The 13,776-nt window shown below is 40.5% G+C and overlaps 1 protein-coding gene across 11 annotated transcripts in view; it reads left to right on the top strand.

The window, feature by feature from the left end:
- lrrfip1a (leucine rich repeat (in FLII) interacting protein 1a) overlaps positions 1–9,574 on the top strand; it is a 57,174-nt gene extending 47,600 nt beyond the window's left edge. For 9 of the 11 annotated variants that reach the window (XR_003693807.1, XR_003693803.1, XR_003693806.1 and 6 more), the window contains 2 exons: positions 2,587–7,133; positions 7,302–7,353. Coding sequence is in view for 2 of the 11 variants with exons in the window: in XM_028592158.1 (XP_028447959.1) it covers positions 7,302–7,351; positions 8,522–8,642; positions 8,742–8,821; positions 8,914–9,018; positions 9,124–9,231 (464 nt within the window). In the remaining 9 variants the exon portion in view is untranslated. Of the gene's footprint in view, positions 1–2,586; positions 7,134–7,301; positions 7,354–8,521; positions 8,643–8,741; positions 8,822–8,913; positions 9,019–9,123 lie in introns of those variants that run through there. The other 2 variants (XM_028592159.1, XM_028592158.1) reach the window with 2 other exon arrangements.
- Positions 9,575–13,776: the final 4,202 nt, after the last annotated feature.

Below are 13,776 nucleotides of genomic sequence, written 5' to 3'. Positions count from 1 at the left end.
GTAAAATAAAAAGTTCTCTCTGTATGGCTTGGCATAAAACTGTCTGAAGACCTTCATTCCAAAATGTTTTGAGTAGTAATAGAACAGAAAGAGCATCTACAAAAACTGAGTAACGAGATTACATATATAAAAGTAATTATTTTTTTTCACAATTGATATCTGAATTTTGGAATGCTTAATGCTAATTTTGGAATGAATTCTTCCGCTCCCAGTTTTTGTGCTCCTGGAATGTCAAGTGGTACTAAACTCTGATTTGCAAATGCCTGAAAGGATAAGTCTGGTTATATTCTATATTTTTCTTGAGACTGAGAGTGGATTCTTGAGCGTGGAAGCAGATAATGACAAAATCTCACCGCAAGTTCAAAACTTGTTAGCTGTGCTGGAGCTTTCAATCTTAACTTTTAAGCAAACATTTACGAAAAGTCCTTTTTCAAAGTGCTCAAAACTATGAAGATTTGAACATCTACAATACCAACCTGTGGACAAACTCTATGTGCTGAGGAATATTGTGTTACTACTAAATGGACCTTGTTGTTTTGTCAACTATTTATTTTTATTGTTAACAAATTCCTATGACTTAATCCTGCCAACAAGTATTGTGTATCAGCCTGATCCATCGTATTCCTCTCTGCTTTAAAAGTCTATTGTTGTCCAAAAACTATTTAAAGCTATTAGAAATCAGTGAGCCACTGATATACTCCATAGAGCACCAAATGCTTTTTTTAATTAATCTGCAGCTGAAAATAGTCCCCAAGAAATGCACAACTTGGTACTGTTTGAGTAACATTTGTAAAAAAAAAAACTTGGCTTCAGTGATCAGCTGTTTTAGGAAATTGCTGAGCTTTTAAAAAAAAAAAAAGTATTTGTGACCAATTTTTAAACATGTATGCCCGTAGAAGTAACCGATGGGCTTGCGCTACACATAGGTTAGGAAAGTAGTGAGCAACGGACTGAAGCTTTATTTAGTTATTTTTAATCTTTTTATGGAATTTTTTGAAAACAAGAAAAATATAGAGAAATGCCTGCCTTATCCTTTAAGCAACATGTATCCGCCATCTTGCTTTCCTATAAGAACTAAGGTTCCACTTACAATCTCAGCAACACCTCGCTTTGTCTTCATTACAAAGTTTTTGGCTTTTAATTTGTTTCTATTGCACCTTTTTCCATCATTTCATGCAGCTAATGCATAGACATTCTGAATCACTAACTTTGTTAATGCAGGTTGTGTAGGTGTGTGAATGCTACCAGGTCTCTACAGGGTAGATGGTACGAGGCATTTGAGAGTTCTTTGTGCATGCACTCGTTGCACTGTAATGTGTACCTTATGAGCAAGCCCGGTTCCAGAACAAAATTACTTGCTTTAGTGTGCATCTGAAATTAGTTGGGGTGCACCAGTAGCTACACCGCCTGCCGGCAATAGCAATGAAAAACAGTGTAGGTGTTATGGGTCCTGAGTGTGGTCCCATATGAACAGATCATGCTGAAACAGTAGGAGAAAGTTGGAAACAATAGTAACAGAATACAGCGTGTTTTTTCTTGTTCTTCCTTTTCAGTAACCGTTTATTTGCAATGGTTCCTTAACAACATATTTCATATTTCTTACAATTACATTCCAGCATATATCCAGTGTCCTTTCTCTCACAAAAAATGGTTAAAATCTGCTCCGAGTCAATTCAGCTTGAACGATATCACACATGAAGAATGCCAGATACATAACACATTTTGCAATGTCCATCTCAGATCACATTTTCACTCACTATGACTACTTCTTTATTAAACCACATTATAGCCTACAAGCATTCCTTCTGGCTTTAATAGCGTTATTTATAGGCTATTAGTTTGCTTTTGTTGACAGACATTTTAGCATACATGTGAACGTGCATAAGCAACCACCAGTCTGACACATGAGAAGACATGAGCAGGTGAGTCCATATTCTAAACATTCAACACACTTTGAAACTTAGAAACAAACATAACAAGCTAGTGGTATCAAGTTAACTCAGTCTTTGCTTTTTCTTGGCCAAAGTTAGGTTAGGATAACCATAAACCTTAGCTTTACAAGCCTAACCTGGAACAAGGTGAACTGTATCACTCCATGTATTATTAACAAAGAAAATCTGGCTAGGTCGATTCACACTTACTGAACATTGTGCCGTAATATGAACAGTAGTGTTGCAGTCAGTGAGCTTATTTGTTAACTATTTTATTTGTATAATTATTTGTTATTATATGATATATATGATGCAAAATATTACACTGAAGGTGCAATGCATGCTTTGGCACCCTCGTAGAACCGGGCCTGCCTTTAAGCTGCCGGCTTTAGACTTCTTTTGTTGTCGCATTGTTGTGCTGGGGATCAATAATTTAATTTCGGTGTTCCTCGTGCCTTCCTTCCTCTTGATCTTCTGTGCTTCTCTTGGTCATCTTGGCTCTGTGCTTTTCTTCCTGGCCACTGAATCAATCAGGTGTTTTGCCTTACCTTGACTTCTGCTGATGCACTTCCTCATGAAGATTACATTTTGAAAATCATGTCTTAAGTCAACATTTTCTGTCCCTCTATCACGTATATTCTCCATGATCTCTCAGGCAACACAGAGGAGAGTCAGTTGAGAAGTAGCAGAGAGGAGGAGGTGGATCCAGAGCGGCATCAAGAAATGTTTGAAGAAACCAAAGAGAATCTGAATACTGATAATCTCTGTAATGTTGCTGGTGTTTCCACCCTGGAAACATCTAGCGAAGAACAGCCAACAGAAGAACAGACATGCTTAGAAGAAGACAAGAAAACTGCCACAGAAGAAGACACTGTTGAAGAACGTGGCCTCAGCAAGAACTCAGATGTTGACATTAATGACCAATCAATCACAGAGGCCAAAGATATAATCATTTGCAGCCCTGGGTTTCAAGGGATTGTAACAAGTTCTGAGAAAAATGTTCTAGAGAAAGAAAGGCCTGCAGGGGGAGATTTAGGGGAGACAGAAACCAAAAGCAGTAGTGTTGACACCAAGAGTGATGACATTAGAGAGTCATCTAACAATCTTTTTGAAGAGGGAGAAAATAAACAGGAAGATGTTGAGGAAAGTCATTTGAGAAATACAGAACCATGTCCTCAGCAAAGAATTGTTATGACGGAAAGTTTACCGGATGAGTGCGTCCAAGCTGTGGAAAACACCGAACCTCAACCAAAGCCTGATAATGCAGAAGATGCAGAGAACGACGAGGCAGGGGAAATATCAAGTAAAACTCAGCCTCAGTGCGCTGCTGCTTCAGGGAAAAAGAAGAAAAGGAAGAGGAAAAGCAAAAAGAAAGGAGGAACTCACGAGGATACGAACCAACAAAAAGATGTAACCGATAAAGAAAATGACAAAACCGAAATAGACATTGAATCGGCTACAAGAGAGAAAGGGCCAACAGCAGAACTTAAAGTTGATGGTTCTGTTACTGAAACCCTTAGGGGATCAAGGGTGGATCAAGTGAAGAATGAGCAGCACATGCAAGAAACTGAGGTGGTAGATAGAGTAAAAGCAGTGAAACCCACTGAAACCTTTTCTTCCAATGAAACTCTCAAAGAATCAAGAATGGATGATTTTACAGATGAGCACGACAAGGAACAAACTTTGGGAACTGAGAACGTAGGAGAAGCTGAAGCTGTGGCGACTACTGAAACCTTTTCGCCCAATGAAACTCTCAAAGAATCAAGAATGGATGATGTTACAGATGGGCAGAACAAGGAACCAGGTCTGGAAACTGAAACAGTGGAGGCAGTGGCACCCATTGAAACCTTTTCTCACGTTGAAACTCTCAAGGAAACCACAGCAGATCTCAGAAAGGATAAGCAAGACAAGAAACAAACTTTAGAATTAGAGAAAGTAGAAGTGGGGTCTATAACAGAGATGGACCTTAGTACTTCTGATCTTATTGACAACTCCAAGCGTGCAGAGAGCTCTGATGATCATGACAAAGAGTGCGCTTTCAGTAAAGATAACTCTAAAAGTGAAACCAACATCTCAACTAATGACGATGTCATCCATACTGAATTAGAAAATATTAATAGTGCAGAGGATAAAGTTGGACCTATTGACGAGATGAAATCTGAATGCTCAACTAATAACCCCAAAAACGCCTTTGAAACAAGCGGTAATGTTTCAAGCAATGGTGACTTTGCTACGGAGAAATCTGAATCCACCAGCATTGCTGAGAGTAAGGAGAACATGTCTGTGTCCCTGTCTTCTACTGATGGCTTCACCGACGCTCTCATAAGCTTGTCTGGCTCAGACCAGTCTGCAGCCGTGAACTCAGGCAGCGATGGCACTCCCATCAAGGTTTCTGAGGGAGGTCCCAAGGAGACAACTGAGACAGCCAAAGACGACGATGAGTCAGGAACAGAGAACGAACAAGAATCCTTTTCGCCCAGTGTCATTTCTTCAGCGCTAAAAGCAGAACAAACTGAAAAGGAGGAGCCAAATGAAGGCTTGACGGGAGCTGAAGGTTTAATCGAGCCAGACCGCTCACATGACGTAAAAAGTGACCGTTGTGACAGTGCATCTTTAACAAAAAAAACTGAAGCATTTGACACTGTCAAGAGTCCGTTGCAGACTGTAGCGCAGGCCGAACTATTGGATGATGTAGAAAGCCAGACATTACAGTGTGAGGGTCAGGTTGATGAATCAAATGTTGAAGTGGCATCTGAGTCAGAAGAGATCAATACCATTGACATGTTAAATACACCATCCTCTCCAAAAGAATCTACTGAAATTGGATCCTCTCCCGAGCAGAACCACAGTACTGAAGAATCAGCTGTTGCGGAATATCCTGAACATGAAAACAGTCAAAATGATGAGCAGAGTGAGACACAGCGACTGCCTGAACCCAGCAAAGACAACTCTGAGGATAATGATTCATCTCAACCCACTCTGCAGGGGAGCGATGAAGACAACTGTGAAGATGACGAAGGCCTGTCTTTTGATTTTGATGACATGGATGTTGAGGCGGCTGTAGCGACAAGTCTCTCTAAAAATCCGGAACAGGAAGAAGTCGAGGAGGGAGTTGAAGTCATGTCGGATGAAAGCAGCAATGGAATTTCAGTCCAAAGTAAAACTGAGTCAAATGAAAAATCACAAGAAGAGCCAGTTGAAAGAAATAACGAGACGTGTACAGTTGATGGCGGCAACGAGGTAGATAAACCAGATACTATGCATCGAGACAACCAAAACTCTTTGGCTCATGAGGGCAACACGTCTGAAAAGGGGGAACATGTGGAAAATGTGTGTGAAAAGCAGAAACCCATGCCTGGGGAAGAAGCAGGTGTAGCAGATGAGCCCAGGCACATTATAGAGGAAGGAAAGGTTTTGGATGTTGGAGAGTTGGGTGTGGTTGCAGAGGACATTAACCAGGCGATGTCTCTACCCATAGAGGAAGGGTTAGATGCCATTAAGCATGAGTTGCAGGGTGAAAATTTGGAATTACCAAAGCATGTAGAACAAGTGGCCAGCAACAAAGAGCCACAGCAGACAGGGAAAGATGTGAAGAAAAACAGCAAGAAAGGTAAAGGCAAGGGCAAGGAGGAGTGCAAGATGTCTTAGCTTATCGATGGTATATAGTATAGATATATATTATTAGATCTGCTCTCTACTAGTCTTTACTTAGCTTAGTTTTCAAAGTGGTCAAATAAATATGTGCAGAACCTCACAGCACTTTGATTCTTTCCCAAATTAATATTGGTGTAAGTTTGTATATTATTTTAATTAAATCCATCCAACAGTCTTAGGTCCAAACATTAATTTTCATTGAGGTCATATGTGTAAAAAATAGTTTGTGGAGAGATGAGGATGTAAACTGCTTAGTAGATTTTTTTTCTTTTCTTTTCTATTGGAAAATACTGCACTTGCTATATCAGGTAACATTATTTTGTTATTGATGCACATTGATCATGCTGCTTGTTATGTCTCATGGGTAATATTGCTCTGCACCTGTATCACACATTTTTTATCATGCTACAATTCCAGGATCTCATTGATTAATTGCATAGGTTCAAAATAAAAAAACGATGTTAATTTGTAATTCTCATTAAGGCCCAGTCCACACGAATACAGGTATCCCGTCCACACTAGCACTTTAAAAGAAGAAAAAAAAAAGATTTCTGTCCAAATGAAAATGCAAAAACAGTTGAAGTGCTGTCAAGAGCATGCCAACCAACAGGCGGCAATATGACCCTAACCCTAAAGCCATGTCAACCAATCAGAGGCTTCAAAAAAGCTATTACTGTAAGGCTGCACCAACACCTCTGTTTCTAGTGGAATAGTAACAGGACTTTTTACATGCTTACACATAAATGTACAGTTAGCAAGGTAAGAACAGGATTATTTTGGCCATGTCTGCCATTGCGCGAAATGTTGCCTCATTTGTGACACCACAGAAAGAAGCTTATGATGCACACTGATGTTTGAGTTTTTCAAAAGCTCTGTTTTCAGTGACCTAAAATGCAGAAAGCGTGTGGACGAAAGGCCAAAACGAATAGAAAAGGCTATGCTTAAAAGAAAATACCTGTGTACATGTGGACAAGGCCTAAGACCAGCGAACTGTTGTTACATGTTCTAGCTGTAATGTTGATGGTTAAAATGAAAAATGTTTGGAGACCCTGTTCTATTGTCTGGGATTAATACAGCTGTCGTTTGACTTAAACAAATCCATTTCCATCTACAAGAATGAAATAAATGTATGTTTGCATTTTGTTGCACCTAATGGAAAAGATGAATGTGGTGTGGTGTCCACACTGAAATGCCAATAAATACCCTGCTGTGACCAATTTAAAATGTTGATCGAAATGCGTTTTTTAGGGAATATCCTTAAATGACATAATGAAAATCGATGTGTCAGCGCTTGGCAGGAAGTTTTACTACCATAATTTTCACTCAGAAAATTTACAGATATCTTATTATACCTTATTGTGTGGATGTAGCCCAGCCGGCTGTGTGCTCTTGCATTGACCCTCTTCTCCACAGCACTGTGTGCATGCTAACATTTCCCCTCACACTCGCTCCATCACTCCCCTATGGATGCCTGCTCTGTTGCATGCATCAACCTCCCACCCTGACCCAGCCCCTCTCCCACCATCTCCTTGGCTCCTCCTACTTCTGGTATGTTAACTTGTTGTTATTTTGAAGATGGACAGTAGCACTTATGATTGTTTCCTGTAATGGCGTTGTATTATGGCTTTGTGATGCATGCCGTTCCATTTGAATGAATGAATATGTGACCAAGACCCAAGTCAAATGTCTTCTCAAACGTGTGTTTTTATCTTGTAGAGATTCGCCTGAGGAAACTGGTGGATGAGCGTGAAAAAATGATCGAGCAGGTGGGTCCGTGATCTGACACAGTGATGTGACGGTTGGTAATGGTAACTCCTGAATAAACTGTAGTCTCTCAGGGAACATTTAAATTGGAAGCAAAATAGCAAGTCAAAGGAGAGCTCACATACAAAAAGAATTGTTACTTACTAGCAACAGACTACAGTATATTACAGTCATAACAGGCTGTTGTGATGATGGGTTTGTCCCATTACTAGTACAAAATGGAGGTGCCTACAGGTGTTAAGTCTGAAAGTTGCAAATTTCTTTTAAAGGAGTTTAAGAGAAACAGCAGTACATGTTCTTATAACAAATCTCATGAAAAGACCCAACACCAACAATGAATTGATCCTACTAACTATTTTCTGTGCATCTCTTCTTCCTCTGTGCTATAGAGCTCCATTGTTGTCCCATAAACAACTTAAACACATTAGTGAGTCACACTGTAGTACTGGCTGACATGTTCCTTCATCACCATGAAAACACACACTGTAGTTTATTTAGACTCAATCCCACACACACCGTCCTGCTGCTGGAAATACTCACTACAACACCAAATGTGTATTAATCCACAGCTGAAGATAGTCCCCAACAAATGCGCTATTTATTCCAGTTTGAGCAACGTTTGCTAAAAACTACAGTGACCAACTGCTTTAGGAAAAGACTGAGACTTTTTTAAAGAAACTATATATTTGTGCGCTGTTTTATAAATATGAATGTCTTCAGTAGGAACCAAGGTGCTTGGGGTTGTTCACAGGCAGGTACATACACAGAAAGTATCAAGAGATGGTATTTTCATTGGATTAGTTAACAATAAGAAAAATGTAGAATAATGCCTTTTCCCTTTTTTAAAAGACCATTGCAATATATTCTATCATGACATCATGTTATATACGTTCAGTGACCTACAGAAATGGGGGGAAATGACCAACATTACAGTTTAACATGCACACAAAAAAATCTGTAACACTTGAAGGTATCTTATGTATTACTCTTATGTATACATACGTATTACATATGTATGTATTACTCTTATGTATTACCAAAAATTCTTAACCGAGAACTTGTGAATGTGAGCTGTCATATGTTCCTCATGGAGACTAAGATGTGCGTTGAAAGTTGTAGCTGAGCATGCCGTTCCTCAGCTGATGTCTTATGTGTTATGGCTCCAATTCCAGGTAAAGAAGCTAAAGTCCCAGCTGGATCAGAAGACACAGAAGAACGGCACAGAGAACAGTTCAGGCCCAGATGGTGAAATACTTGAAAACGGCAATGATCCAAACATTCTAGAACTGCAGAGTATGTAAACGTGTGCATGAAAACCGACCAGTAGTTGCAGTTTGCTATTTCCGTGTGTCCGACAACTCAAGAATGTTTGCTTTTGCTAAATCTTTCCAGGAGATGCAAACAGGCAAATAAGTGACTTTAAGTTCAAACTTGTGAAGGCCGAGCAAGAGGTCACCGCTTTGGAACAAAATGTAAGTGGAGAAGAATTCTGAATTCATAGCATACCTTTTTTAAAAACATGAATATTCTCACCTAAGAAGTTTTATATGTTTTTGGTTTCCAGGTGACCAGACTTGAGGGTCAGGTGACACGCTACAAGTCTGCAGCAGAGAACGCAGAGAAAGTGGAGGACGAGCTGAAGGCAGAGAAACGCAAACTACAGAGAGAGGTAGAAGTGCCGTTCTCCTCACACCACGCTGCTTACTAGCTAGCCCATGGAACCGCCTCTGTTTTAATTGCAATATATTCTCTCTCTTTCCATTTGACTCCATAGTTGCGCTCAGCACTGGACAAGGTCGATGAACTCGAGTCAAACAACAGCCACCTATCGAAAAGACTGGATAAGATGAAGACTAGTCGTGGCATGGTGCAGACTCCATAGGAACGGTCCCCACACATCAACTCCACCTTCTCTGTGTCCAAAACTGGCTCATCTCTTGGAAGAAAAAAAAAAAGATTTTGGGTTTCTCTTTTATCTGCCTGATAGCAACCTTTTAAGAAAAAAAAGAACACCAAAAAAAACGACAAACAAGAATCTTAGTTATCATATCCACAGAGTAGAGAACACCAACAAGCAATGTGCCATTTCTTTGTTTTGTTTTCTGTCTGATGAGAATTCTTCGTAGCGTTACGCACACACCCAGAAAGTACGTCAAGTGGGGAGCGGGATGTTTGTGCACCTCGTGACGTTGGTTGAACCTCTGCACTGCTCTGCTAAAGGGGGGAACGGGCCACGCGGAGAGTCCCGGGACGGAACGTCACTCTCCGTTGTCCTGTGTAGCGAGACTTCTTCTGCCGCCTCTCGCCAAGATTCAAGATATTTCCTTGTCTTGCTCACACGGAGTCCAGAGAACTTCAAGAAAAGGCCGATCCAAGTGCAGGGAACAGTACCAAGACCATCAACCTGCGGAGAAGACAGGAGTGCTTTCTGTGTGTGGGTGTGTGTGGGTGTGTATGTGTGTATCGTGAATGAACGAGCAAAATGAAGTGGATTTTCCTCCTTTGCATCCAAAGCCAAACTATTTTTAAAAATGTAAATGTTTGAGTGTTTGTCACTTGTGGTAAAATATAACTGAACAAGACCGGTGTGCAGAGAAAAAGGGTTGCTCTGGGTTATTTTTTACGGAGCAGCCACAAACACAATATAATCATCACAGTCAAAATGTCACCAGCTTTCAATAGTAGGCCCTTTATGTAGCCAGCAGCCTGATGCAGGTTATTGACTGTCAAACAGCTCGACTCACAGCGTGTAACCGCCCTTCCGCTACCATCCAGTCACATCTCTGAGCTTCTTTCTGCTTCATATAGTCGGTCACTGGTTGGCTCTTGTGCACACACACTTAATTGCTGAGACTTGTTGGTGAAATGGGACAGCGGGCACTCAAAGCGGTGTTAGCAGGAGATACTGAACACACTGGGGAGACGCTGCTTCACTGTTTACAAAGCTTTCAAATGTTTGTAAGGAAACATAAAGAACTGTAATCTTTGTGCAATAAAAGTTCAAGCCATATTGGTAACTGCACATGTGCATTAAGTCCTGGCATTGTGAATCTTTTTTTATACATTGTCTTCTCCAAATGTTTTGGCTGTTTCCTCCATCAGGGCCATGTTGGAGGCTAAGCATGACCGTTCCTTCTTCACCTTTTGAGACAGCAGTTTGGAAAGCTCTGGAAGAAGCGGGTAAGTGAGGAGACCTCGAGCTGAGATTGTGTCAATATCTGCGGCCGTTTCCCATTTCCTTACACAGTCAGTCCATCTGGTAGTTAAGTACAGCAGCATATTGCTGCCACTGTGACCAACAGAGGATTGCTCAGTCTGAAATATTGTGAAAAAAAAAAAGTTTAAATGAGAGCATTTTTATCTTATAGCAAGATATTTTAAAGGTCCCATGACATGTATGCTTTTATATAGACCTTAGTGGTCCCCTAATACTGTATCTGAAGTCTCTTTCCCGAAATTCAGCCTTGGTGCAGAATTACAACCACTAGAGCCAGTCCCACAATGAGAATGAGAATTTGAAAGCCGTGAGGTCTCTCTCTCATGGGCAGGCCAAATTCTCTGGGTGGGGAAAGCAGAGAAAGGGGAGTCACTCAAAGTGACATTTTCATGCCATGGGACCTTTAAATCTGACAGGATTCTTATTACTAGATACCAGAGATGGGAGTAAGTCACACATGGGCAAGTCTCAAGTCTTAACCTTCAAGTCTCAAGCAAGTCCAAGTCATTATTTGTGACCATTAAGCAAGTCAAGTCATAGCTTTGGTCAAGCAAGTCAAGTCATACAAAAGTTTCCACTTTTAAACAAGCTAGCGACCGTGGTTATGAACTGATGGAGTTTTATTTGCATTTTTTCCTACTCTATATTAAAAAGGCATTGCGTTTAAATTTATACTGATGAAAAAAAAACTGATATTAGGCTAACAATAAATCAACATACATATTTGTTCAATATGCCTCAAACATATCAATTAATTGAAACAAAGTGTAATGGTTTCCAAGTCAAATAATATTCTTCAAACATTCCTCACTTTTATTTATTTTTTTAAGATCAACTTTTTATTATTTTTTTTAACATACAGAACAGACCAATACAACTGAACAAGAACAACAACCCTCTCCCAACCCCCACCCTCTGCAGTCTCGAGAAAATAAAAACCGAGATCCCACCTTGCCTAGTCACTCTCCTCTACTTCCTGTGATGCTGAGGTCATTAGGACTGATACTTGTGCTGCTGCACCTTTCCACAGGTCTATAGTCGATGACTTGGCTTTGTTAATCTTTGCTGTAGAGAGCTCAAGCATAACTATGTCCAGAAAATACGCCAACCACTGTTTTATACAAAGCGGGGGAGCCAGCGCTGAGCTATCATTCTCTTGGTCGCGGTTGATCCGGTTGCCAAATTTTCTTCAGTCTCCCAAGCAGGTGTAATTTAGAGTAGTCATTAAAGGAGAATTCCGGCCATTTTTACGTTAATCGCTATAACTACGCGAATACTTTCGATAGGAAAAAACCCCGACCCGAATCAGTGCAGGTAACACGGAGAAGCTGCAGCTACGTACTACAAGCGTCCCCTGAGCTAAAACGGCAGTGGTCGGGGCAAGTTTTAGAGTGCCTTTGTGCCTCTTAACAGACACAAAATGCCATTAATACTGTATGTCTGTGCCACATGAACAGGGCCCTTACGTGTCAACAAGGTGCGTTTTCAACTCTGACATTGGGCGTTTCTCAATACCAAGAATGCAAAGTACGGACTTGTGTTCTTGGGGAGATCGTTCTTGCTGGTTGTTCTTTGGAAGAATGAACTCGCAAGTTCACAAGCACAGAAAACGCTGTTAACAGTTTGAGACGATGCCTTCTTCCTGTTATTGCTCAACACCCCCCAGCACAGAGGCTACCTGCAGGGCTCCAAAATACCAGCTAGATATAAAAACCACAACAATATAACCACTTTGTATTAAAACAATCTCCGGACAAGAAAACCTCATTATGCTACAACTATTGCAAAAATATTGAAAAATAAAACTAATTGAGCTTTAATTTTATTGTTTATGGTTTAGCTCAAACACCCTTTAATTATTCAAAAAAGTGGAACGCGCGATCCCTACTATTATTAGTGTATAAGTTTAAGTCAGTTTAAATAAAAATAAATAGACATATGCACTGGTGTGTCCTATGTGTTCCTATTAGTGTTATGTGGAATTACCATTTCTATATTATTGTAGTGCACTGTATATGCCCAGGGAGATGGAAATTAGAAGGTTGGTGTCTCCCCTTTAGTCTACATAACATGTCATCGCATGTTACCACTTTATGTACAACTGTTCATTTATCATACAGACTGAAACTCAATTTCTAATAAATCAGAAAACAAATACACCAAAAATATGAACTAAATACAAAATATAATGTAGGCTATAGCCTATGGCATAATTTAAACAAGTCTCCCGAAAAGAAATGGGTATATCTCATATAATATACAGTCTATGGTATATCTCTCCTCTGCCTGCTGCGGTGTGTGTGTGTGTGTGTGTGTGTGTGTGTGTGTGTGTGTGTGTGTGTGTGTGTGTGTGTGTGTGTGTGTGTGTGTGTGTGTGTGTGTGTGTGTGTGTGTGTGTGTGTGTGTGTGTTTGTTGAGTTTAACTCCAAAAAGACAGTTAACCACAGGTTCCCGTTAATCTTATGATGCACATGTGTTGTGATATTTAAAAAAACGATCCGTCAACGGCGAAATAAAAGCCTCTTATTTACGGAACCGGTCTAAAAGAACTCCGGGGTCCTACAGCGGGGTCTCCGAGTGAGATTGTCCGAGTTCTGAGCTAGTGGCCCCGGCAGGCGCAAGCTGGCGGCCGCGTCAATTTATGGAGCTCCGAAAACTCCGAAAACTTTGGAGCAAATTATCAATTTGGCAAAGATTTTCGCAAGAAATCTAAACCTTTCATTTCTCGCATAAAATGTTCTCAGAATTGAATTTAGTGATGAATAAGATGGCGAAAATTGTTAAAATTGTCCCGTTTTTGTACTGTCTATGTACTGGAAATCCAACCAATGAATCCAACCATTATTGAATGCCGAAATGAATGTTGGGATACAGGTGCTGCGAAGTTCATACAAGTTACCAACCGATGTATCCTCGGTAAATGGGCGTGTCAAGAATACATCCGGGAATTTTAACTGTTCTTGGCGAAATGGGAACTTGTGTATTGGGACAGTACTTTGGCAACACGAGATGACGTTTCACAGGGACACAAGAACACAAGTCAATAGAAGAACACAGATTGGGAAACGCCCATTGTTTAAATTCACCTACCCTGGTCCCTGTCTCGATCCTGCCGGTAGCTAGCTTGCCCTGCTAGCTGATAGCTGTTAGCTGCTAGCTGCCGTCCGGTGAGTGTATTCAGACAGGCTTCTGTGATAATCATCCCAAAAA

This window comes from Perca flavescens, chromosome 11 (genome assembly GCF_004354835.1).
Source record: "Perca flavescens isolate YP-PL-M2 chromosome 11, PFLA_1.0, whole genome shotgun sequence".
Lineage (NCBI taxonomy): Eukaryota > Metazoa > Chordata > Actinopteri > Perciformes > Percidae > Perca > Perca flavescens.
Note: the sequence above shows the minus strand (reverse complement) of the source record. Positions and strands in the feature narration are given on the sequence as shown.